At 44.7% G+C, this 27,509-nt stretch overlaps 1 protein-coding gene across 1 annotated transcript in view; it reads left to right on the top strand.

Moving 5' to 3' along the window:
• Positions 1–27,509, top strand: part of AMPH (amphiphysin) — a 137,159-nt gene that overhangs the window by 52,291 nt on the left and 57,359 nt on the right. Inside the window, exons 6-11 of the mRNA XM_077781160.1 lie at positions 4,985–5,092; positions 7,312–7,397; positions 16,525–16,600; positions 17,737–17,819; positions 20,089–20,227; positions 21,305–21,433. Coding sequence (XP_077637286.1) covers positions 4,985–5,092; positions 7,312–7,397; positions 16,525–16,600; positions 17,737–17,819; positions 20,089–20,227; positions 21,305–21,433 — 621 coding nt within the window. The remainder of the gene's footprint in view (positions 1–4,984; positions 5,093–7,311; positions 7,398–16,524; positions 16,601–17,736; positions 17,820–20,088; positions 20,228–21,304; positions 21,434–27,509) is intronic.

The following is a 27,509-nucleotide window of genomic DNA, read 5'->3' on the forward strand; positions in this document are numbered from 1 at the left end:
TTCTTTGCCAGAGGCTTTCTGAGCAGTTCTGGACACATTAGAAGGTAATATCATGCGACTCGAAATTCTCTACGTACAATGGGGATAATCCCTACGTCACCCAGACTGGATGTTGCTGAGGGTCTGTGCATTATGACTGTTTTGTATGCCATAAACATTATTTTATCGTTGTTTCCTTCTTCCTTCCAGGCACAATTTGAGGGTTTTTTTTTTTAAGGATCTTCTCTCGCTGTGGTTCTCAGGTTGGACTAGCTGAGTATAACTGGACTGCTNCTGTGAACATTGGGGTACACGTGCCTCTATGCTCAGGACTCCTGTATCCCTTGGGTCAATTCCTAGCAGAGCTATTGCTGGGTCATAGGGGAGTTCTATTTAAAAAGGGCAGGGGTGCCTGGGTGGCTCAGTTGGTTAAGCATCCAACTCTTGGTTTTGGCTCAGGTCCTGATCTCACGGTTCATGGGTTAGAGCCCTGCATTGGGCTCCACGCTGATAGTGTGGAGCCTGCTCACAATTCTCTCTCTGCCCCTCTCCTCTCTCTCTTTCTCTCTCTCAAAATAAATAAATAAACATAAAAAAATTCTTTAAAAAAGAACAGATGCCTGGGCCTTGCCTCGACTAATTAAATTTGCTTATTATTTTCTTATTTGTCATATGTCTATAACTTTTAGTGGTTGCTCTACAATTTATACCAATTGCTCTACAATTTAACTTTTTCCTGTCTAACTTCAAATACCATCACAGCACTTTTATATAAACAATGTACCTCCAGTTCTTTCCTCCTTTCCTCTATTACCATCAGATGTTTTTCCTTTACAAATGTTAAAAACCCCATGGTACATTTTTCCCATTTCCTTTTTTGTTCTAGATAATCAGTTACTTTTCAAGCAATTAAAAGACCAAAGTCATGTATATTTAACCTGAATTTTGTAATTTCTGGGTTTGTTTTTGTTTTTGTTTTGTTTTGTTTTTGCATAGCTGTACTTCATGTAAAAACTCCCATAATGGCAGTGAATTCTTTCAGCTTTTGTTTGTCTGAAAAAGACTTTATTTCACTTTCACTATTGGAAGGTATTTTTACTGGGAATAAAACTCTGGAGTTGGCAGATTTCTTTTTCTTTTGTTTTCAGTACTTTAAACATGTCATTTCATTGTATTCTCACCTACATAGTTTCTCCAGATTACCTTTCTGTAACCCTTGCCTTGTTCTTTCTGTTTTTCTTTCTTCTTGATTTTAAGCAGTTTGATTATCAAGTGGACGTGTATTGTTTGTTGTTCATCCTTCTTGGGGGTCTGTGAGTTCCTTGGGTCTGTCCTTTTATGTCTTCATTATTACATAAAATTCTCAGGCAGTATCTCCTCAAATATTTCTTCTGACTTGGCTCTCATCTCTTTTTGAAACTCCAGTGATACTGTGTTGGACCATTCAATATCTGGTCTTGTATGCTTGATTCTGTTATGTTTTCAACTTTCAGTTCTCTTTGTATTTTAATGGTAATGATTGCTCTTGATGAATTTTCAAGTTCAATGTTCTTTCTTGGCTAAAGTACAGCAATTGGCCTATCAAAGACACTTTTCCTTTCTTATATCATTTTTTAATTTCTAGCATTTACATTTGATTTTTTAGAAATGTTTTTCCAATGATTTTTAATGTTGATTTCATTTTTGAAAGAGAGAAAGAGACAGAGTCTGAGGGAGACACAGAATCTGAAGCAGGCACCAGGCTCTGAGCTGTAAGCACAGAGCCTGACACAGGGCTCAAACTCACACACCGCGTGATCATGACCTGAGCCAAAGTTGGATGCTTAACCCACTGAGCCAACCAGGCGCCCCTCCATTTGATTTTTATTTACTACTAAAGTTTCCATATTTCTGTAGAAATTATTCTGCTTATGTCTGTTATCTTCCTTTTCCAACCTGATTCTTTAACATCGTTTCTCATAGCTGCTTTAAAATTTCTGTTTGGTATTTCCAACATCTGGGTCATGTCTGAGTCTGGTTAATTGTTTGCTTTGTTGTTGGGAACCGTTTTCTGACCTCATAGGTTGAGTAAGAACTCGTTATGAGGTTAAGGTAAGTTGCAGGGACTCTTACTGTCAGATGGCCACGGATATCCACCCCCACCCAATTATTTCTGCTCGAGTACAGACCCCCAAGTCACCTTGTTAATTCGTTTTAGGAGTGATTCATTCTGGCTTTGATATGCTGATTGCACTTTGTGAAGGAACTTACTAAAGGAACTTCTTTTGTGGTTATGGGAGCAACACTGAGTTCCTGAAAGACCTGTTTTTCTCATTACCTCCCATTAAGCAATGATGAGAGTAACTTTTGCCTTCACTATGCCTATGCCACCTCTGGGCTGTTCCCCATCCTTCTGCATATCAATGTTCTTGGAGAATCTTTACTGATCAAGGGATTTATCATCAGAATGCTGCTTTTGTGCTGTTCCCCAAACACTAAATCATAAAATAAAGTTGAGTCTCAGACAGTGCGGGGAGGCCTGGCTGGTGACCAGAAAGAACCTCGCGTCTCTTTCATCCCCCACTCACCAACACCGCCCATCCTTCATCCTTCAGGAACCCCCACCCCCGCCCCGGACCCGGCAGGAGCTGGACTCAGGCGCTTTATCTTTTCTCATGGAGGTGTGTGTGTGTGTGTGTGTGTGTGTGTGTGTGTGTGATAATTTTAGATTGAATCCCAGGCATCATCTTATAGAATAGTAAAGACTGAAGTAGTATTAATGCCTGGAAATGGGCCTATTTTTTTTTTCAATCAGGCCAGGAGTGTGGGGATGCAAATCAATCTCATCATGAATTGAAGTGAATTTGGGTGAGTTAGTACTATTGTTACTTTTAGTGCACTGCGGCTTTCACCTTCCTCTAGAATTGGGCTGCTAATGCCTTGTGCTGATCTCTTAACACATAGGATAGGCCCATGGATGCCAGATAATTTTCCTGAGTGTCCTTGTTCCCCATCATATTTTGGTTCCTTGTATGCTTGTATTTCAGAAGGGGCCTCTCCATACACACTTGCCCTCCCACCAGTAGTAGGGAGTTATTGGTTGGTGTTGAGTGTTGGATTCATCATGGGGGCAAGGCTGTTTCCAGGTATAATCTCTTGGCCTGTCTGAAGCAAAGTCAGCCTCATATCTGTGGTTGGTTTTGATCAGGAGTTTCCTGCCCCTGCCCGAGTGGGAACAGACCTCTGCTTCTTAAAGGAGTCAGAATGTGGGTCCAAGAAGGTTTATGTCCCTTCCCCAATGAGTAGGGATTTTTACATTTACCCTTCCTCATGGAACAATGTTCTTTGCATGTAGAGCAAGAGCCAGAGGGGCCTCTCTCTCTCTGGGCCAGATTGGTTTTGCCTCTGCTCTTCCCCACCACGCAGTGAGGGGATCTTTGTGAGTAGGAGGATTTCTTGCTTCCTCCTTAAGCTACTTACAGCTTTTTCCTTATAGGAGAAAAAGGTCCATCGACATGGGCGTGGTTTGGTGCCCACCACGTAGCAGCCGTAGCTCACCGCATTCTCACCTGCACCGCAAGGCAGTGTATTGTTCCCAGACTTTCTCAGAGCACCCAGTGGAGGCCAAAGGAAAGAGCTTACCCCTCAGTGCAATTTGCCCTCATGTCTTGGCCACCCAGCTTTCCAAAGTGATACCTTAACCCACACTAGGCCTTTAACGGTTTGTTAAAATCTTAGCTGACCTCTTCATGTCCGCTTGTATGGTGGCTACAGCTGCCGTCTGCCACAAATGGGCTCTTGTCTTGTCTCTCCTAGGATGGATTTGTCCCTCTTCCTGAATAAAATAATTCAGATTACTTTGTTGCCTTGTGACCTAAGGTTTCCAATAGAATCAGTAAGAGTTACCCTTTTATATTATCCACATTTTTTCTAGTTGGTGTGAGAGTGACATTCGTGGCATTGTCTGTACCCTAAATGGAAGTGTAGTTTCTAGGAATCAATATATTTTTAAAGCTCCTCGGGTGATTCTAATCAATGGAAGGATTGGGGAACACTTCTAGGAAAAAGGATTTTTTAGGAAATAAATCTGTTTTATAGAATTGCTGTTGGTGTGAGTGTTATTAGAATTGTAAAACCAGGGACCTGGGTAGCTCAGTTGGTTAAACGTCTGATTTTGGCTCACGTTATGATCTTGTGGCTCTCATGAGTTCGAGCCCTGTGTCGGGCTCTGTGCTGACAGCTCAGAGCCTGGAGCCTGCTTCGGATTCTGTGTCTCCCCACACCTCTCTCTGCCTGCCTCTCCCTTGCCTGTACTCTCTCTTGCTCAAAAAGAAATAAGCATTAAAAAAAAAACAAAAAAGAATTGGGGCTCCTGGGTGGCTTAGTCGGTTAAGCGTCCGACTTTCGCTTAGGTCATGATCTCGCGGTTTGTGGGTTCGAGCCCCGCGTCGGGCTCTGTGCTGACTGCCAGCTCAGAGCCTGGAGCCTGTTTCAGTCTGTGACTCCCTCTGTCTCTGACCCTCCCCTGCTCACGCTGTCTCTCTCTCTCTCTCTCCTAGAAATAAATAAAACATTTGAAAGAAAGAAAGAAAGAAAGAAAGAAAGAAAGAAAGAAAGAAAGAAAGAAAGAAAGAAAGAATTGTAAAACCAAATGCTAATATAGTTTTCCATGATCTTCAAAGTGGAACACTTCAAGATTTAGAGGAGAGGCTATAAGACAGTATAGGTTTATTGCTCCCCTCAACTAGTTCTGGAATTTTTCTCATTTTTGACTGCACATTCTACCCTCAACTGACCAGCTTTATTATTATCAAATGGGAAAATATTAACCTAATGGTTTTTACATAAATGGTTTTACATAAAGAATTGGAGGTGTATTTTGGAGAATTTCCAGATATCATCTATCTGCTGAAACTCTGGCTCACTTCAGTCTCTAATCAAGATACTTAGTTACTCTGGACAAAGAAGTCAAAAAGAGACTCTGACCATGACTTTTCCTTAGTTGTATGTATTTCCTTTTTGGCAGAATCGCATCGCAAAACGCAGCAGGAAGCTGGTGGACTATGACAGCGCTCGGCACCATCTAGAAGCTTTGCAGAGCTCCAAGAGGAAGGATGAAAGTCGAATCTCTAAGGTGAGGATTGATCCCACTGGTGACACCAACTCTGTGTATTCTGTGACTTCTGACAGTTTTTCTTTTTAAAATTGAATACAAGCAGATTGGGAGGAGTGAAGATGGTGGAAGAATAGGGGGACCCAAACTTGTCTCGTCCCGCAAATGCGGCTAGATAAATATTTTGAACACCCAAGAAATCGGTCTGAGAGCTGAGAGGGTAAAATTAAATACAAGCATACCTCAGAGATATTGTGGGTTTAGTTCCCAACCACTGCAGTAAAGCAAATACTGCAGGAAAGCAATCAGATGAATTTTTTAGTTTCCCAGTGCATACAAAGGTTATGTTTACACTATATTATAGTCTGTTAAGTGTGCAATAGCATTATGATTAAAAACACAGTGTGCATATCTTCACTAAAAACATTTTCTTGCTAAAAAATGCTAATCATTACTTGTGCTTTCGGTTATTCATAATCACTGATCTCAAATCACTATAAAAATATAATAATAATGAAAATGTTTACATATTGCAATAATTACCTGAATGTGACACAGAGACATGAAGTGTGCAAATGCTGTTGGAAAAATGGCACCTGTAGACTTGCTTGATGCCAGGTTGCCACAGACCTTCAATTTGCAAAAATGACAGTTACCTGCAAAGCACTGTAAAGCACAAAAAAAAACCCCAAAAAACAAAAAATTTTAAAAAATGAAGTATGCCTGTATTTCCTTTTTAAAGGAGATTGGAATCAGGACAGAATTTCAACTGTATCATGGTACCTATTAAATTAAAAAGAAATTAAAATAAATAAATTAAATAAATTAAAAATAAGGTTTTTCATCTTACTGTAGAGTTCACATGGCTGACAGTGACTCATACGTTCTGATCAAAATAAACCTTGGCCCCCGACAGTACTGCAGGATCAGTGAAAGTCACGTGTTCCCACACTTCCTTCTGTGTTTGTGGTCCATCGATGAAGCTAAAAGGCAGATTCAGATAGAAAACCAAGTTTGAAATTCCACGACATAACCTGTGATTATCAGAGAGCCCAGACATGTGCTGGATTTGTGGAATGGATTCATTTTCTTTGAGAAATCCCATTTTGGTAGCTTTTACTCTGTATGCTTGTTACTTATAGACACCAACTAACTGACACGTGCTAACTACTCCCTTTCCTTCCAGCCTTACCTCCTTCTGTCTGCCTACACACAGCTGTCTGAATAGTCTTTCTGCCTCACATCTCTAGATCTGTTTCCCCAATGCTTGTCTTTTAATGGTTCCCATCGCCTGTAGAGAACAAATCTAAATTCCTTAGCATGCATATGAGCCCCGCACAACTTGGTAATGACTCACCTGTTCGTCCTACTCAACTTGCAAATATTCTTTCCCCTCTGCTTCTTCCATACACACATTGTAAGCTAGAGCCTCCATGACCCACACCTCAGTTCCCAAGCAGCCACGATGCGCAGCTACGATGAGGCACGAACAGCCATGATGAGAGCAGAACTGAGGGGTCTCGGTTCCTACAAGACCCCATAGATGCCAGGCACCATGATCACCCACGTCATCATTTCTTAATACTCACAATACCTGTGAAGGAGGCATTACTGTCTCCCATTTTATCAGTGAAGTATCTGAGGTGAGGAACGTTAAAATGGTCTCCCAAGTTTACACAATTAATAAGCTAGGATTCTAGCTACTAGGGAATGCCACCTTTAGGCACTGTAGCATCTCTCCACCCCCTTCTTTAGCAAGCATTTGCCAGTTCTTCAAGAGTCCATCAGAACATCGCTTTCCCTGTGGAACCTTCTCTGTTTCTATACCACCTTCCCCAACAGCACGCTCTGCAACCTATTGCAGGCTCTATCTTGTATTGTAATTATTTAGACTTCCCAGTAGGCTAGGAGTTTCTCTATGTAGCATCCATGTCCAGTGTCCAGACACAGAGCAGCGGTCCAGACAGTTAGCCCATTCTGTAACATGACTGGATTTGCAGGATTACAAAAGCAGCCATTGTAATCGAGTCAGTTTCTGTGTCTTCATAAGACTCCCCATTTCTTACTGAAAATGATTGTATGGATTATAACCAGACCATTTCTGTCCTTCTCAAAATGTTTCTTGGATGCCATAACGCAATTCCTATTTTATGTTAAATGTTGTTGTTGTTGTACATAGCAGTGGCTTGTGTCTCAATGATCTTTTTTAGTGTAAACCTGTGTCAATGTGTCATTCCTAGGCAGAAGAGGAGTTTCAGAAAGCACAGAAAGTGTTTGAAGAGTTTAATGTCGACTTACAGGAAGAGTTACCATCGTTATGGTCAAGGTAAAGTTTCTGTATGGGGTGTACATGTCCAGTTTAGAAGATCAAGAACAGGATATCCCTTCTCTTATCTTTATTGGTTGTGAAGTTTCAGTGCCTTCCAAGAACAGTGTTCTATATCTGTGCTTTTCAGAATGGTAGCTACTTGCCACACATTGGCTGTTGAACTCCTGGAATATGGCTAGTATGTGGAGGAAGTGAATTTTTTATTTATTTTGTTTTGATTCCTTTCAGTTTGACTAACCACACCAAGCTAGCAGCTGATATATTGATGACACCGTTTTGGACCTTGATGTCTAAAGTGGCATCTCACATCTCCAAAAGAGGCCTTAGGAGAACAGCCCTTAACTTTGAAATTTACAAGGATACCATGTTAGCTCTAGGCAAAACTTCCGTGATCCCGAGGGGTCATCTAGTCTTCGGGCTTTGATGCCAATCCCTGGGCTTTCAGCTCTGACCTTTTTAACCTGATCTTCATTCCCGTTTTAAGCACTAAATATTCTTTTACAGTTACTCTGCATTTCTCATGGCATTAAGTGCATTTTCCATCCTTCTGTCTTATTTTTCCCCCTCAGTGTAGAACCAAGAAGCTGTTGGATACAATGGGGGCTTCTGCCTCTCAATTTCCATCAGCGCTTCTTGCTACCGTGCACATAAACACATTTGCACTTGTGATCCAACATTGCTTTAAGGAAAATCCCCTAGCCCGGTTTCCAACCAGACTGGCATCCTCAAAACCTTCCTATCTAGAAATTCTGGAGCTCCTAGCTATCCCTTAAAACTGTAAGCATTTTGAGGGTCTAGAGTGGAGTTTGCCCATCTTTGTGTTTTCATGGTTTGGGGTTGGTTCATTTTTTGCCAGTAGTAGGCACTCAGTGTTTATTTTTGAAGTACTGAAAGAGCTAGAGGAAGTTTTGGCTCATTTACTCAAAAATCAGCCTGTAGGGCATGAGAACGTCAACGTCTAGCCATAACCCAAGGTTCAACCATGTGTGACATAAACTCATCGCTCCTCTGAATTTACTCATTCTTTCTGCAACTGTGTTCTCCTTTTGGTACTGTCATTGTTGGGCTCCCTGCCTCAAAGCTTTGGAATCATTAACTATGGGAAACCAGAGGACCGTCAGAGGAATCAGTTTATCCCTTGTCTGTGGTCTTCTGGATTGGTCTCTCCCTCTCTATTCTCACTGCCACCACCCATCCCCTCATCCTCCTCCTGTGGCTTATGATGGTGGGCTTGCCCTCACCTTTATGTCTTTGACCTCATCCTGTACACTTCTTCGTTCCACGGCTCTACCTTGACCTCTCTGTGGCCTGCTGAGGAGCCTACTGTGGGTGCCCAAAGAAGCGAGGATTTTGAGCAGCTTGAATTTAAAAAACTTTTAGTGGTATAATTGAGGCAAATATATATTAATAACTTTCATGGAGTCATTCATGCCTATTTAAAATCACAAGCGATAGAGGCACCCATGTGGCTCAGTCAGTTGAATGTCCGACTCTTGATTTTGGCTCAGGTCATGATACTAGGGTTGTGGGACTGAGCCCCATGCTCAGCACAGAGGCTGCTTGAGATGCTCTCTCTCTCCCTCTGCCTCTCTGTCTCTCTCCCCCACTCATGCTCTCATTCTCTCTAAAATAAATCTTTAAAAAATGAAAAATAAGATAAAATCACAAATTATATGAAATTATGGGTTTTTTAAGAAATATGTTTTTGCCCTCTTGTATGTCACGAAATACTTGTATCCAAAACCTTTATGCACATCTTGGGCATCCGTGTCTTGTCCTCATTAAGGGCACTCATCGAGTCACTAGGAAGTAGGTCTCCCCAGCTTGTCGTCTTCCCCAACATCCCAGACGCCAGTTGCCATGTGCATACAATGTAGACAGTCTCCTGTTCATTCCCCTCTGAAGGATTTTTTTGTGATCTCAAATGTCATTACTTACTCAATTGCTTTTAAAAAAAATTTTTTTAGGGGCGCCTGGGTGGCTTAGTCGGTTAAGCGTCCGACTTTCGCTTGGGTCATGATCTCGCGGTTCATGGGTTCGAGCCCTGCGTCGGGCTCTGTGCTGACTGCCAGCTCAGAGCCTGGAGCCTGTTTCAGTCTGTGACTCCCTCTCTCTCTGCCCTCCCCTGCTCACGCTGTCTCTCTCTCTCTCTCCTAGAAATAAATAAAACATTTAAAAAATTAAAAAAAAATTTTTTTAATGTTTATTTATTTTTTTGAGACAGAGGGAGAGAGAGAGAGATTGAGAGAGAGAGAGAGGGAGGGAGGGGCAGAGGAGAGAGAGGGAGACACAGAATCTCAGACAGGCTCCAGGCTCTGAGCTGTCAGCACAGAGCCTGACACGGGGCTCGAGCTCATGAACTGTGGCATCATAACCTGAGCTGAACCCCAGCGCTTAACCAACTGAGCCACCCAGGCGCCACCTACCCCCCCCACTTGCTTTTTAAACTGATCTTTATGAGAGCTTAGGTACTACAACACTCAACACTTCCAATTATGAGATAATACTCCCGGGAAAATTGGCAAAATTGCCCAAAGACAGGCATTCTTTGCCTTAATATGTATTGGGTATGTAACAAATTTTTTTTCCCTAATGTTCTCTATGAGCATCTCAAACTAGCATTGACAGATGTCATTTCAGGCTTATGTGTCTTCACCAAATAATATTTGGTCATTCAAAATAAGTAGTTGTCACAGTATCTTGTAATATGGAAGACTTTATAGGAACTTAAACACAATGGCGCTATTTGAAGGACAAGTTTTGGAGAGAAGCCTTTCCCCTTCTCTGGCCATATACAACATAAATCTTCAGTGCTTTTTATTTTTAAACGTTTGTTCAGTTTTGAGAGAAAGTAGAAGTGGGGGAGGGGCAGCGAAAGAGGGGAACAGAGAATCCGCAGCGGATTCTGTGCTGACAGCAGTGAGCCCAATGCAGGGCTCGAACTCACGAACCGTGAGATCACAACCTGAGCCAAAGTCAGATGCTCAACCAAGCCACCCTCGTGCCCCGCGTCAGTTCTTTTTAATCCACTGTAACTTATTTCCACACTCAAGTGTTTTTCCTTTTTACGTGAGTCAGGTCCCGCCCTTTGATCACATCCTAGCTTGGACCTTTATATATGTTGTGGTTTTTGACTAGACCTACATTATTTAACCACACTAATTGTGTGGACTGTGTTTATATGAGAGGAAAAGAGAGAGGTTGTTTATTTTGAATACTTTCTATTTTCCAGGTACCATTATATTCACTTTACACACATAGTATTTAATGATCACAATTACATATATCCTTATCCGACAAATGAGGAAGCTCAGGACCACACTGGGTGAACACTTTGAGGAAGATTGTTAAGTTTATTGTCAAGTGTGCGTTCTGAAGCTGGCACTTAAAAACAGGCCTGTGGTGTTGCCTGTAAGTCCTGATGGCTGTATTGAGGACTTCTTATTTAAAATGAGACCGTATGCAGACTTTCCTAAATAAAGCTTTCATAATAAAACTTAGTCCATAAAACTGTTTTATTATACGTATGTGCTCTTCCCGGCCATCTTACTCCACCGTGAAGTTGAAGTTAGTACTTTGTGTCTTCCGGGCCTCCCTCCATGGTGAAATGAGTAATGAGAGCGTCACTATTTAAGGAACATGCAGAAGAGACCCTTGCAGACGGCCCTGAGAAGGAATAATCAGAGATGTAGGAGGAGACCCGGGAGAGTAGTATCTTAAAAAGTCAAGAATGGAGAGAGCTTTAAAAATGAAGGAGTGCCAGGAGAATCATTTACGAGACAGAGGTCAGGCAGAGGAGACTAGGGTGCATTTGTCTTGATGACCTCCCAGCTTCTGGCTGATGGTGGGGTCGGAAGCCTGGTGGAGCCATTGGAGGCGCCATGGTTGATGACGTAGAAGCAGTGGCTGTCATCTCTTATTTGAGGACCTTGGCTATGATGGGCCTGAGGGAATAGTGGTAGCAGATGCGGGGGGGTAAGAGGGCAGGGGAAGCCTTCCAAAATAACTGGTATCATTTTGAGGGGCACCTGAGTGGCTCAGTCAGTTAAGCGTTGAACTTTGGCTCAGGTCACGGCCTCATGGTTTGTGGGTTCGAGCCCTGCGTCGGGCTCTGTGCTGACAGTTCACAGCCTGGAGCCTGCTTCTGATTCTGTGTCTCCCTCTCTCTCTGCCTGTATCTCTCTGTCTCTCTCTCTCTTAAAAATAAATAAACATTAAAAAATTAATCTGAAATCACCGGTATCGTCCTGATAGGCTGACCGTGGCAGCCGCACAGGGTGGGGATTTCTGGAGCCAGGAGGGGACGGGGGAATCAGACAAGGTGTTGGCACAGTGACCAGCCAGTGGCGAGAGGTATGCCACGGGGCCCAAGCCTGAGAGGACACCAGCCCTGAAGGAAAGGGGCGCCGGTCTCAGAGAGATTTAAAAAAGTCAGCAGGTGCAGTGGAAGTGAATGAATGAAGGATCTTGTGGTTGAGGAAATGAGGTTAAGGAGCAGGTCCCTGGACTGTCTCATCTCAGTCGTGAGCCATCGACGGCCAGACCCAGGATCTGCGGCAGAATGTGGATAAATAAAGCATGTGAGTTGGGAGGTTGTTTCCTGGTTGGGGAGGCAGACGAGTGTTGAGATCTGCTGTGTGTGTTAGGATCCGGTGAAGGACAGAGAAGGGAATCATGAGATGTGCCCTGTGGACAGTGAGTGGGGCGGGGGCTGGGGGTTGGTAGATGAGCTGTACAGGGTTGCATACGTGGGGCAGGAATCTCAGAGGAGGGTGTGTCAGGGGCCCAGAGGAGCAGGGACGACTTTGCTCTCCCTCTCCATCCTCCTGGTGAGGGCTGACAGCGGATGAGGTTTCTTCCATTGGAGGGGGCTGTGGGGGGGGGGGGACAATGACCCCCCCCCAGCCCCACCCCTGCAGATTTCCCTGAGGGAGGTGCTGAGGGGAGTGTCCTGGCCTGCAAGACTGTGTGATAGCTCAGCTGATAATCCTTTCATATAATGCTTTCCATTGTTTCCAAGAACAAAGAACCTTCTTAATAAAGAAATTAAGTGGGTCTTGACAGCTAACCTGAAGGGGCCTGAGGATGCCTCAGAGGACATGGTAATGTCTCAGAGTCCCTTGTTTAGCAAGAATGTGTGAAACACCTCGCAGACACATAATAGCAGTGCTCTTGGTGGAGGCCTGTTTCACTGCTGGTGACATCAGGTTTTTACCTGAGTGAAATAAACCAAAGACCTCTGTTCTGCTCAGTGTTTAGTATCTACCGTGATGATGTGTCTCCCAATTCACGTATTATTATTTTGATATGAAATAATAATACATAATGATATGTTTGTATCTGTGTGTATATATATATATATATGCATATATATACACATACAGGTGCGTGCGTGTGTGTGTGTGTGTGTGTGTGTATACACAGCTGATACCTGCTTTAACCATTCCCCAGTTGATGGACACTTGGACTGTTTTCCTATCTTGGCCGTCGTGAATAATGCTGTAGTGAACTTGGCAGTGCGCATATCTCTGTTTTCATCTCCTTCAGACGTCTGTCCGGAAGTGGGGTCATGGGGTCGTTTGGTAGTTCTACTTTTACCTTTCTGAGGAGTTTTCCACAGGGGCTGCACCAATTTCCATTCCCACCAACAGTGCACAAGGGGTCCCTTTTCTCCACATCCTCACTAACACTTGTTGTCTGGTCTTGNAAGTGGATGTCAGGGGTTATGAGGTGGGGAGATAGGGAGAGCTTGGTCACAGGGTATACACTCGTAGCTGTGAGTAAGGTCTGAGGATCTAATGTAAAGCATCGCAACTGTAGTTGATAACATTGTATTACAGAATTGAAATTTGCTGAAACTAGAAGTTAAATGTTCACACACACAAGTTAAATTTATGAAGTGATAGCTGTATTTTTAACTAGATGGGGGGAACCATTCACAATTGTGAATCGGTTCACCATAATGCCCACTTTATTTTTTTTTAATGTTTTATTTATTTCCAGGAGAGAGAGAGAGAGACAGTGTGAGCAGGGGAGGGTCAGAGAGAGAGAGGGAGATACAGACTCTGAAACAGGCTCCAGGCTCTGAGCTGGCAGTCAGCACAGAGCCCGATGCGGGGCCCGAACCCACGAACCGTGAGATCATGACCTAAGCGAAAGTCGGACACTTAACCGACTAAGCCACCCAGGCGCCCCCATAATGTCCACTTTAAATATCTCACCATTTTATTTGTCAGTTATACCTCAATAAAGCTGAAAAAAAATGAAGGAAATCCAAATAAACTAGTCTTATAAAATAAAAAGAAAAATGAAATGGAACATGGTAGTAATTTAAGGTACAGGTTAAGACATAGAGAAAGTAAGTCTTACTGGTGAGTTTCACATACTGTTTCATCTCTGAGTCTCTAAATTGGGTTTTTATCTTTTATTTTGTTAAAATTCTAAACCCTAATTAACTGGAGAGTACAGAAATAATGATACTTGTATTTAAGCAGAACTTCTTGTCAAACAGTCTATGCTTTTCTTTTGGCTTTTCCTCCTTTTGGATCCAAGTACAGGTTCTCCAGTTATTGATTGCAAAACCTTGGACAATTAATCTGCCTGTGCCTCGGCTGACCTGGGTATAAAATGAGGCTCGCTACCCTGGGGGGTGGTTACAAGAATTAAGTGAGGGAACATATAAAAGTGCCTATTACATGGCAGCTCTTTCTGTTGCCTTAATGGTGGTGATGGAACATTCATCCACTTCTGCTTATTGGAATCCTGCTCAACACAAGGCACAGCTAAGTAGGAAGCCCCCTTTTATCTGTGCTTTCATGTCATTGTTTAAATAAGAGGGGCCCTCCTGTGTACAGGCCCATTCTTACTCCCCAATAATAAGCTGTCATTTTTTTTAAATTTTTCATGTTTTTATTTATTTTTGAGAGAGAGAGAGAGAGACAGTGTGAGCAGGGGAGGGTCAGAGAGAGAGGGAGACACAGAATCCAAAGCAGGCTCCAGGCTCTGAGCTGTCAGCACAGAGCCCGATGTGGGGCTCAAACCCACCAACCATGTGATCATGACCTGAGTCGAAGTCGGACGCTTAACCGACTGAGCCACCCAGGCACCGCAATAAGTTATTATTAAATAAATTATATATTAAATAGTATACTATTATTATTACAACCCTCCCCCCCATATATGTTTATTCCATATATCCGGCCTGTCTAATGTTTCTGGTATCTAAGTCCTTATTTGGGATTTAGAATCTAATGAACCAGTCAGGATTCTGGAGTGAGAACATCAGTGAAACAAGAACACGAATTAAGTCAAAGTAGTAATTTACTAGATGGGTTCAAAAAATGGAAATAATACAGAGTCCTCATTTAGAGCAAAGGGAGCCCATACAGGAGGTATTGGGCTGAACTCATAGGATTGAGGGGTGGGCTTACCATTAGGGACCTAAAAGTCCCACCCCGTGGCTTTGCTTCACAATGTTGAGGAAAAATAGGCCGAGACCGGAGAAAACTCAAGCAGCGTGCAGAGAACGGGGAGAGCACAGCTTTATTATGCCAGCAGGCTCAGTGAGATTGTTCCCCAAAGACTGAGCCCTGAACAAAGGTAGTAGTTTGCTTATAAATTTAAAAGAAGCCCACCCATGCTGGCAGAGGCGTTTAAAGCTGATTGAGTGTATAGGGGTAGGGTGGCTTTGGATCATTGCTACTCAGAAGTAGAGAAAGGAAGTGAGATTGGATGTATAGGGTTAGGGTGACTTGGGGTCATCGCTGTGCAGAGGTAGGGAAAGCAAGTGGGTGTGGGGAGCACCTGGCCTGGGCAGTTTGGGCAGTTTGCCGTTATGACCTATATGACCTCAAGGAGTTTTCCTGTATTTTCTCCATTAACAAGCCCGTTTGGGATACTGTGAATGGACAGCTTGTGTCTTTATTTGCTTCCTCTTATTTTTGCTGAGGGATTATAATTAACTGGTAGGTTTTCTATTTCCCCCTGTCGAACACATTTTAGAATCCAAACATATGGTACCAAGACGATACTACATATATGTCATTACATTAAATGATAAAAATTAATGATAAACTTCTCTATCTCCAGCCCTTACGAGACACACATCTAAAATACAAGCAGACTCTCAGGGAAGTTGTTCAAAAAGCGTTCTGTCTGCACCAGCAACGTCAATGTCACATAGAACCTGTTAGAAATCCCAAATCCTGGGGCCCCTGGGTGTCTCGGTCAGTTAAGCGTCTGACTTCACTTAGGCCTTGATCTCACGGTTTGTGGGTTTGAGCCCCATATTGGGATCTATGCTGACAGCACAGAGCCTGGAGCCTGCTTCAGATTCTGTGTCTCTGTCTCTCTCTGCCCCTCCCCTGCTTACTCCCTGCCTCTCTCAAAAAGAAATAAACTTTAAAAAAAATGCAAATCCTCCATCCCTACCTGAGACCTGCAGAATCAGAACACTCTCCTGGTTTTCCCCAGTGTGAGAGCCACCATCTCTTCCCACCTGCTGCCTTAGGAAAGTGCTGTAGGCCAGCAGTCGCGGCCCAGCATTATTCAAAATTATATAAAGGACGGGCATCTGGGTGGCTTAGTCGGTTGAGCATCCAACTTCAGCTCAGGTCATGATCCCACAATTTGTGAGTTCGAGCTGCACATCGGGCTCTGTGCTGACAGCTCAGAGCCTGGACCCTGCTTAGGATTCTGTGTCCCCTTCTCTCTCTCTGCCCTTTCCCTGCTCATGATGTCTCTCTGGCTCTCAAAAATAAATAAAAGCATAAAAAAATTATATAAAGGAAACCTGTTCCTATTGCATTTCGTTGCCATTAAAAATGCAGTCTTGCTGGGGCGCCTGGGTGGCTCAGTTGGTTGGACGGCCGACTTCGGCTCAGGTCATGATCTCGCGGTTCGTGGGTCGAGCCCCGCGTCGGGCTCTGTGCTGACTGCCAGCTCGGAGCCTGGAGCCTGTTTCAGATTCTGTGTCTCCTCCCTCTCTCTCTGGCCCTCCCCTGCTCCTGCTGTCTCTCTCTCTCTCTCAGAAATCAATAAAACGTTAAAAAAAATTTTTAAAAATGCAGTCTTGCTGACCAGGCTTTCCCTATCCTTCTTTCTTCCTTGTGTCTCCACGTGGCAGACGCGTTGGGTTCTACGTCAACACTTTCAAGAATGTTTCCAGCCTCGAGGCCAAGTTCCATAAGGAAATAGCGGTGGTAAGTAAGGATGATGATTTTTCCTTATGGGACATAAAATAAGTGAACATTTTTTTTTCCCAAAAGCAAATGAAATGGCGTAGCATCGTCGCTTACCCGCGAGCTTGTTTTCGTGGCGTGTGATTACAGTCGGTGGTGTTTCTCCCGTATTCTTCCTTGCCCTCAGGAGGCCTGGCCTCTGTGCATTCCTCTTCCAGAATGCTCTTTCTCCGTGTCCCAGTCTCACAGTCTTGTTTTGTTTGGTTTTGTTTCCAGTCGGCTTTAAAAGGTGGCGTTTAAAAGTGATACTTCTTGAGGCTGAGGAAAAATCGGTGTCCGAACATTCAGTCCGTAGACACTCCTGTCGTCAACTACTACTTAGTCGTCAAGTACTCTTAGTTCAGCAGCGTGGCTGTTCGACTCTATCTGTAGTAGAGTTGGTGGAAACAATAAGTGTTTGTTTTCCGTTCTGTACTCTGGTTAAGAAATGTATTTTGGTTTTTTTTTTTTTTTAATATTTTATTTATTTCTAGGAGAGAGAGAGAGAGGCAGCGTGAGCAGGGGAGGGTCAGAGAGAGAGGGAGTCACAGACTGAAACAGGCTCCAGGCTCTGAGCTGGCAGTCAGCACAGAGCCCGACGCGGGGCTCGAACCCACGAACCCCGAGATCATGACCTAAGCGAAAGTCAGACGCTTAACCGACTAAGCCACCCAGGCGCCCCAGAGAAACATATTTTGGTTTTCTAAAAGTTTTTTTGTGTTTGTGGGCTTTCGGTTTTGACATGGGTTTGGTTTTGGGGTTTTTTTGTTTTTGTTTTTGAAAGAGAGAAAGAGCAGGGAGGGGTAGAGAGAGAGGGAGACAGAGAATCCCAAGCAGGCTCTGCACTGTCAGCACAGAGCCTGGCGTGGGGCTTGAACTCACGAACCTTGAGATCGTGACCTAAGCCAAAGTTGGACACTCGACCGACTGGGCCACCCAGGCGCCCCTTGACATGAGTTTTCAATTGTCCATTTGCAGAATTTAAAGGTATCCTGAGACCATCCCTACTATCGTTAAGGTTCTCAGTTTTTCAGTAAACAATTCTTCTCTTAGGGCAGTAGCCTCAATTGGCACCAGAATGACCTACAGCTAATAGACCAATGTCTCTTTCCCTTTAGCTTTGCCACAAATTGTATGAAGTGATGACGAAGCTGGGTGACCAGCACGCTGACAAGGCCTTCACCATTCAAGGGGCTCCCAGGTAGGCTGTGCTCGTCAGAGCCAAGTTCACACAGCGCTTATCGCAATTTCTGCAGTCTGCACCAGCCCACGCTGTTTTCATCCTTTTAGAAAAGTCTAGAACGCAGGAGCCTTTCCACGTGGAGACTGACAGCAGCCTCAGTTCTGTGTTTACCTTTAGCCTTCAGATTTACTCAGTGTGGGCTTTCGTCATTGTCACAATCGAATCGACGATCTGCCTGTCTCCATTTTCCATGGGACCTGTCAGCCAGCGTGTAAATTTTTAACACGTAACTTCTAGTTGTGCACCTGTTCCTGTCTTTGGAGGAAAAGGATTTTCTAAACTCCCAGCATTTAGTCCTTAGGCTGATCGCTGGCATCTTTAGTGGATCCATTTGGGGAAGCAGTTGACACCTCACCATCATCTTACTTCCTGACTTGACCTCGCAAATGTGCTTTGTTTTGATCCTGTCGCGCGTTTTTATTGTGAATCAGTCAGTCAAATACACTGAAGGCCCAGTGATCCGTAGGTGAATTGTCTACCTTCCTAGGAGTTGACTTCATACCTTCATTCTCCTGTGATTTTGGAACCCTTTTATTGCATCCTTCTCAGGCATCATACACTCAAGGAATGCAGACTTGTGAGCCTTGGGCTGGAAATCAGAAGATCCAGCTTTCAGGTTTCTGACTCTGCAGGCAACAGGTTTTGCCTTCCTTGAGTGAGCCCGTTAATCCTCTGGTTAAAGAGCTCAATTTTTTTTAAATCCACAGAGGAAAAAAAAAAAAAGATGGCATTGAACTAAATGGCTTGTAAGGTAATATGCAGTCTGACATTCTATATTTGCAATTTTAACACCAATCAACATATAGAGTCCTACACACACATTTCTAAAAACACACACTCCTACCCATGTTAGTGTTTGGATCTCTCTAGAGAGAGCTGATTTTCTCAAATGATGCTCTTTGTAGTAGCCATCCTCATAATAGTCTCTGCTACAGCTGTTACACCAAGTGAGCATTTAGGATCTCTTATGCTTCAAAGGGAAAGACACTCCCTACAAGAATGAAAAGAGTGGAAGCTCTCTTTCCAATAAGGTATCTCAGTATGACCTTGGAACAAAGAGAAAGGTGTAATAAGAACGTCACAATGACATTGGGTGTTTTCACTGTGAAGCACGTGAAAAACTTAAGGGGCACTCCCTCATTGAGACGTGAAACAAATGTGTGTGAAAGCTTCAGTGTTGCTGAATCAGGTAAAATGAAGACGAAGTGGGGCCATGGCCACTTACCAAATGTCCCTTTGGTTTTTTTCAATACTCCTCTGCAGAACGAGGTGGTGAGTGAGCTCAGTGGGCTCCCTGTGGAGCGTAGATTGGAACCATGCTTCCAAACAGAGGCCATGATTGCTGGCCTGTAGCCTCAATCATGTGGTCCATCCACATTCCCTGTAGGACTCACTCCCTTGGATATGTAGACCATGCTGTGGTGTATGCGCTAGTTTATTTTGGGGTAGAGACCCTGTTCCCTCAATCTGTAGATGCTAGGTCTTAGCGAGTAGGATGTGTCCCAGGGGCCCCTCTCCTGTTCATCACCTTTGAGCTGGTTCCAAGCCTCTGGCCTGGTGCCAGGAATGGAACGAGTTCTCAAGAACTATTATTGACAGTCTGCCTTCACATAATTTGCTCATGCCCGTCAAGGAGTCTGAGTTCAGTCTTATAAGGCGTAGAAAGGGGAAAAACTAATGAATTTGTTTCCAACTGTTATTTATCAGACAAGACTCCTGTAAAATCTTAGTGCTTTCTTGAGGATGTCTTTAACATAAAATTTATCATTTTCAGTGTAGGTTTTTCTATTGATTATGACATAGTAACATTCTCTAGGAAATCAAAAGTTGAAAGTGGGGCAGCGAATTCAGCTTTTCTCTAGAAGATTCTTGGAGAGCCTGTTTGGCACAGTGGAAAGAACAGGGGGGGTGGATTCCCAAGGCCTGAATTCAGAGCCAGCCAAATGCTGTAACGTCAGGGGTTTTAACCTCTCTGTGCCTCACTTTACTCACCTGTAAAGCAGGGACAGTAAGACATGACTATTGTGACAGTTACAGATGATGGATTACAAATGGGGCCTGGCACTCAGTGGACAATACTGTTCATAACAACCAGAATTAACCAAGAAGGGGGGTAGGTGACAGCCAGAACCTGTCATGCCTCAGGAAACCTTTGGGATGGAAGGCCCCTGAAATGTAAGTTCCGTCCTTTAGACTGCCCGTTGCTCACTCTCATGTGTTCATCCAGCGATTCTGGTCCACTCCGCATCGCAAAGACGCCATCGCCGCCCGAGGAGGCTTCGCCCATCCCGAGTCCAACAGCGAGTCCCAATCACACGCTGGCACCTGCGTCTCCTGCACCGGCAAGGCCTAGGTCACCTTCACAGGTAGGAAGAGGTCAAATATACTGGGGTGGGTGGAAGAACTCGTGGTGAGGACCCCCGTCTGGGATAGTCCCATGGTGCTGGTGGATTGAGGAGTTTCCTGTTGGGGAGACTTCAAGGCTGTAGGCATTGAGAGGTCACTAAGGAATCAAGCTGTTTTTCCAGTTTGGATGCCTACATCCTCACACCACCTTTGAGTGTGTTGAGGCCTCTGTCCATAGCCTCGCTTCCTGAGGTTTGCGTGCCCTCCTCTCCTCTTACCTCTTGCTCTCAGGAAGGCTCCGATCCATCCTACCTTCTGCCAGGACCTTCTTTCCTCCAGCACTTTCAGTTACACTCGGGTCAAGTATGGCCAAGAAAGCCATGATGTCTATATGCCTTTTCACATTTTTGGGATTCCCCCCAGTATGTGGCACATGAGTAGACACTCAGCAAAAGCATCTAGAAGAGACGAGTGGGGAAAACAGTAAAGGCTAGAAAAGGAAAATGCAGAGAAACATTGCTGCCCTGGTCTTCCCCACTTTGGGTAAAGGAGAAATCCCTCCAAGAAGACTAGAAGTCCCCAGTGCAGTTCAAACTCTGAAACTAAGGCGAGTCGTGAGAAGATCCATGGAATAGATCTATAAAGTTCCTACTCCTTGGAACACTCGTGTGGGAAGTGAAATGTGTGCTGTTTACGGGTGGTCTCACTGATTCTACTGACGAGTTTTCCTGATGCTAGTGTTCAAAGTCTAATTTATTGTTGAAATGAGAAATCATTTTCAGTGGACTCCAAAAAAGGCATTGCCTTCATTTTAACTCTAGAGGCAGAGGCGGCCGGCCCTGCGCATTGCGCTTGTTTTGAGATGCATGGAGTCTTGTTGCCTGAGTATTTCTCATGGGATCCTTACTTGTCGGTGCTCAGAGAGCCCGCAAGGATGACAGAGTTCTCTGCTCTGTTCGGGGTTCTTATTTCTGTTCACACATCTAAATCTGTTGGGGACCGACATGTCCGCCCAGGACTGTTCTCATGGCATTTCTACACATCTCACATGTCGTCTTTGGCCAAACTAGTTTGCGTGTGTTTCTGATGTTTTGTAGACCAGGAAAGGGCCTCCTGTCCCACCTCTGCCTAAAGTCACCCCAACAAAGGAACTTCAACAGGAGAACATCATCAGTTTCTTTGAGGACAACTTTGTTCCGGAAATCAGTGTGACGACACCGTCGCAGGTAAGTGCCTGGTATGGAGCTGGGATGTCCATAGAAGTTCCATGGCAGGGAACCAGGGACCAGCTTTGACAGTGGCGGACGTTAGAGCCAGCAATATCATTTTAGTTGTCATTCCGGTTTGTTGATTACTTGGTATGTCTAAAGCATTCTCCAATGGGAGACATCCATATGTATTTGTAAATACCAAAAAGCATGAAATGAAGAATTTTCATCATCCCTCAGATCATACCACTCTGACATAGCCCCTAATGAATGCGCTTTGGTTTCTTTTCCTTCAGTCTGTTTTTCTAGGTAAATACCGAATTTGTACCATACAATTCAGATTGTAATATATTCCTGACTTTTCTACTTAATCTAATTGAGCATCTTTTTTTTTCATGTCATGATACTATTTTTTGTTTTTTGTGTTTTTTTCAAAAGAAAATGTTTAACCAGAGAATTCTATCTGAGGAATGGACCAGGTTGCTTTCAGCTGTTCTGATTCTTTACCAGCACTCTGGTGAACGTCAGTATGTGTGAATTCATGTGTTTATGCCTTCTGTTATTTCTTTTGTATTGCTTCCTAGTAGAGAATAGGAAAATGCAGTGAAAAGAGGTGCCTATTTTTAAGCCTCTTGACCTTCTGCACAAGTAAATGTGTCTATTTACGTAGTTTGGCAAACAGAAACATCAGCGATTACCCTGGTCTCAAAGACCCCTGGGTGCACCTGCCCCAGGTAGAGCTCCCTCGGTGGCTGCAGGTCTACCTCTGCTGGCAACTTGGTCATCCTATGGTCTCAAGAATGAAGGGGGCGCCTAGCTGGCTCAGTTGGTTAGGCGTCTGACTTCAGCTCAGGTCATGATCTCACAGTTTGTGGGTTTGAGCACCGCATGGGGCTCTGTGCTGACAGCTCAGAGCCTGGAGCTGCTTCAGATTCTGTGTCTCCCCCTCTTTCTGCCCCTCCTGTGCTCATGCTCTGTGTGTGTCTCTCTCTCTCTCTCAATAATGAATAAATGTTAAAAAAAATTTTTAAAAAAAGAATGAAGATTCTTGGCTTCTGGAGCTGTTATTAATATCATCAAAGCTGCTTCTTTGTTTTAAGAGAGAAATTTCCCAGAAACATTGTGCCAATATCATTTGTTCCTAGGGTCCTCAGGGTCAGAAATAATACCTACTTATACAAGACCTGAGGATGCGGCGCTGTAATTACTGAGTACGTCAGTAACAACACTGTATGACATCCCATCCCCATCACGTCCTGTGACAAAGGCAGAAACAATGCACTAATGACAGAGCTCAGAAAGCAGCAACTCGGAAGCCAGTCCTCATCTGTCATTGCTTTTAAGGGCATCCATCAATAAGGCACAATGCTGTCAGCTAATACTTTCCTTCTTCTGTTGTTTGTGTGAGATGTGGAATTTGGTAAGCTAACGAGGCCTTGAAATATAATTTAGCAGCTCCTTTTGAGGAGCGGGGATTGCCCCTGGGTGAGTACACAGACAGATGATGTCTGTGGATACCCAGATGCCGCCAGGGCTAGCCATCTAGAGCCAGGTGATCTTACCCAGTGCCTGCCATTGGCTGGCACCAAATGTGAGCAGTTCCCATATCCAAGTTACACTGTCTGATTGTATTTGCTAACAGCCTGGCTCCCTTCTCTTTTGTATTACATCAGTTTTCAAATGGGGGGCGTTTTAGGGTGATGATACCCTAATTCAGGTTGCTTTCTCCTGCACCCTCCAAGAACATGCCCTTGATCCCCTCCACGAACAGAGACTGTAGTCACCTAGAAGCCATGTGTACTTAGCTGAAGACTGTTCCCTTTAGCAGCTGAGACAGCAGAAGTACAGGCAATGCGACACGTGGACTAGTTCTGAAGCAAAGATGTGGTTCAAAAGTGTCCTTTCCCTTAAAATGTTCCTTTATTTGCAGTTTGCTGGCTCATGAAGCTTAGTGCTTCTAAGAGCATTAGCTCTCGCAATACTGTTGGGTAGAAGGCGTGGGAAAAGCCAGGAGTTGGGGATGCAGGGAGAGGAAGCAGGTTTCTAAGCTGTACCAGCCGACCAGGGGCCCCCTGGGCCAGCCTGGCTGGTGTCGGTGCACTACTCCTAGGCTGTGGGAAGTGGAGGAAAGCACCCCTTCCCCTGTACCTTCCAGAACATACTGGCTATGTGTCCTCTCCATCAGTGTGCTGGGGATTCTGAAAGAACTGACCACCAGAGACATCGTGGGGGTGCATATTTGGGGAAGTTCGGCTTCATTTATATCGTTTTCTTGTAATCGAGAGGAGGCAGAAGGAGGTTTCTCTCGTTTTTTTCTGACTCTGCAGCAACATGGCTCTGGCCTCGGACCACAGAGTACGACTAAAGTATTTGCATTGACTAAATGGCTGTGAGTCTTACGTCACAGTATCAAGAGAAGGAAGTGGAGCAGAGGTGTATGTTTCAGGCTGCTTCCTCGCTTATTGAGTGATATAATCTAGCTTTATCTGGGGGCACCTGGGTGGCTCAGTCCATTAAGCATCTGACTCAGTTTCAGCTCAGGTCATCTCGCGGTTTGTGAGTTCGAGCCTCGCATCAGGCTCTGCACTATCAGTGCAGAGCCTGCTTGGGATTCTCTCTCTCTCTCAAAAGAAATAAATGAGCATTTAAAAAAATACAATAAAGTTACGCAAGTGACACCTGTCCCTGAAGCATCTTGATCGTCCCCTTGGTTTCTTGTTCCTCTGTCGATATCGACAGACAGTGTGTGTTCTCTCACCCCTTTGGGGTCACATCCAGCAGGCTTCCTGATTCAGCCGCTCTGGGGTGGGAGCCAAGAATCTGTATTCCTAATGAACTCCCCAGTGACGCTGACACCCTGGGCATAGAGCACGCTGTGAGAACCCCTGTTTTAGGCCAGGATTTCCCTGCAGCACAGATATATGGCCACGAACAAAGCCCCACCGTGAATGAACAGATGTCTCCCAGGGAAATATCCCACTGAGTCAAGTGTATGTCATGATTGACCATGTATAACTGCTCCACTTGAAAATAGTGTACTTGAGGGAGCGCCTGGGTGGCTCAGTCGGTTAAGCGTCCAACTTCGGCTCAGGTCATGATCTCGCGGTTCGTGGGTTCGAGCCCCATATTGGACTCATTGCTGTCAGCACAGAGCCCATTTCAGATTCCCTGTCCCCCTTCCTCCCTCTATGCCCCTTGCCTTCGCTCTCTGCCCCTCCCCTGCTAGTGCACGCTCTCTCTCTCTCAAAAATAAAAAACATTAAAAAAATTTTTTAGGGGCACCTGTGTGGCTCAGTTGGTTAAAGGTCCAACTTTAGCTTAGGTCATGATCTCATGGTTTGTGGGTTCAAGCCCTGTGTCAGGCTCTGTGCTGACAGCTCAGAGCCTGGAACTGCTTCAGATTCTGTGTCTCCTTCTCTCTGCCCCTCCCCTGCTCATGCTGCCTCTCTCTCTCTCAGAAATAAATACAACATTAAAATTTTTTTTTAATTTCTTAAATAGTATGACTCCAAATACTCCGTATTTCGGGCTGTTGGACTTACACATACATACACGCTCATGTACATGTGTGCTCATAATATTCGATGTGTCGATCAGGTTCTATGTCAAGTTGCATATTCTAAGGGAAGGGACCGTTGCCCTGAGGCTGTGACACTTTAGATAGGCACACATAAACGATGAAAAAGAACGAACAACCCCAGGAGAAAGGGCAATGCCAGCTGTGCGGAAGCAGAGCATCGACAGCTAGAAGGCTGAGACGTATCTGAAAAGCTTTTCTCTCCCAGATATCTAATATTTATGATCATAGGGAGTGGTCCATTTCAGTTTTATTTTGATATTTTAAACAAGTTTAATAAGTCATTCTATATTGGACAGGTAAGTTTTTGTCCCCAGTTTGCTATTTTTATCCTGTACTTAGTGGGAAAGAAGAGTGTCTGTATTAATCCCGCCCAGAAGCTCCAGGTGTGGAGGTTGAAATATCCCTCACCTCCGATGCATTTGTGTCTCATACACCACACTTCCTTATGGTGACAGTCCCTCCTGAGTGTGTCTGGGGATTGGAAACAATCCATCCGGCCTCCAGAGCCCTCTAATGGCCCCAGACCTTCTCTGGGAAATATCCCTGCCTGCTTACAGGGAGAGGTCTGCGTGTCAGGACCAAACGGCTGACTTTGCTTCTCTGGCTCTGTGATAACAAAAATGGAACTGCCAGCCCTCTTTATTTCTCCCTCCCTGGAACCTAAATGGAAATAAATTGCCTGTGGGGTGTGTGTGTGTGTGTGTGTGTGTGTGTGTGTGCGCGCGCGTGCACCATGCATTCCTGCATTATTCTTTTAATTTTTTAAAGTTTATTCTTTTTGAGAGACAGAGACAGAGTGCGAGCAGGGGAGGCGCAGAGAGAGGGAGGGACACACAGAATCTGAAGCAGCTCCAGGCTCTGAGCTGTCAGCACAGAGCCCGACGCGGGGCTTAAACCCACGAACTGTGAGATCATGACCTGAGCTGAAGTCAGAGGCTTAACCAACTAAGCCACCCAGGCGCCCCACATTATTCTTTTAAAACAGCATTTTTCATCTTATCCTATAAGATGCTGTGAGAAGGAGGTCCTTGGTCATCTGAGGCTGGGAGGAGCTGTACCCCCTTCTGTTTTACATAGTTTGCGTCAGCACGTCCAACGCTCTGAGAAGTTCTGCAACAAAAGCCCTTTTTGTTTAAATCAGAGTTTCTCAAACAGTCTCCCTTTCCTCCCAAAGTACTACCTATTCCAGGGAAGTGGGCGTTTGGTGAAACATGTTTAAAACCGAAGACTTAAAAGATATTATATCCCTGGAAACCAAATGTACGGCCTATAAATAGGATTGTAACAGATCGAGACTGAAAAAAGCAGTCATAATATTATCTACCCATAGATACGTACACATGCAAGGTTGTTTCTTTTGTTCTTCAAAGAATGTTCTGAAGTGAATGTTTTGGACTGCTTTCTCTTCTCACGATCGATGTTCACCCTACTCGCCCACCAGGCCTTTCCTTAGGGATTGTGGCTCTGAGCCAGTGTTTCCAGAGAGGGGCCTCTGTCCATATGACCATTTTGAGTCACTTGCAATGAGCCTGTTGCAGCATTCTGGTGGCCAGTTTGATGGCATCCATACGTGAGGTGCCATGCTGGCCCGGGGGCGCAATCTACTCACCAGGCACCCTCTTGGAAACAAGCCTGGCCACCACGTGCGGGGACAGCCAGGTGGGTAAGAGCCCGAGTTCTTGCGGTGTGCGGTGGGTGCTCCACGTAGTCACAGAGTGCTCCAGAGAGGAGAGATGGGCGCCAGGCCCCTGTGGGTGCCCAGACCAGATAGCATCGCTAGCCACAGCCGCCACCACCAGAGAGGGACTTAGAAAATGTCAGGGAACGTCCTCAAAAGTGTGGGGACCCCCGAGGACCAGAGCGAGGAAGAAGAGATTGCCCGTTTTCAGATTTTTTTTCATAGCAGGTAGCCCCCAACTATTTTAAATCTTTTCCCAACAGCAATGTTGCATGTTTTCTCTGGTTTTAAATGTTTTAAGTTTTTATTTATTTATTTTGAGAGAGAGAGACAGACAGACAGACCCAAACAGGCTCTACACTGTCAGCGCAGAGCCCAGTGCGGGGCTCAAACCCACACACGGTGAGATCATGACCAGAGCAGAAACCAGGAGTCTGGCGCTTAACCGACCGAGCCATCTAGGAGCCCCTGCATGTTTTCTCATTTTGAAAATGGCATTCTTGTTTACAAATCCAGGTGGGTTATCTTTGGACTGTCCAAGCCTAGTCCTCCAAATGCGTCTGACCACTGCTGCCCGGAGAGCTCCTCTGCCGGACGGCGAGACGGCCGAGCAGCCGCTAAGCCGCGCGGCTGTGGGGATCACGTTAGCATAGTTAACTCTGCTGCTCAAAACCTTTCCAGCCGAATGCTGCAGCTTGCATTTTAAGTTCATGAATTATCCAATTTTTACATAGCCAATCAAACTGAATTAGAATTTCAGCTTGCTTAAGAAACTCGTGAAATGGCCCTTTTCCTCTCCCCAACCCGGAGAAGCCATTCTGCACTCAAGCTATCTT

The sequence above is a fragment of the Crocuta crocuta genome, unplaced genomic scaffold (genome assembly GCF_008692635.1).
Source record: "Crocuta crocuta isolate KB4526 unplaced genomic scaffold, BGI_CrCroc_1.0 scaffold108, whole genome shotgun sequence".
NCBI classification, from domain to species: domain Eukaryota; kingdom Metazoa; phylum Chordata; class Mammalia; order Carnivora; family Hyaenidae; genus Crocuta; species Crocuta crocuta.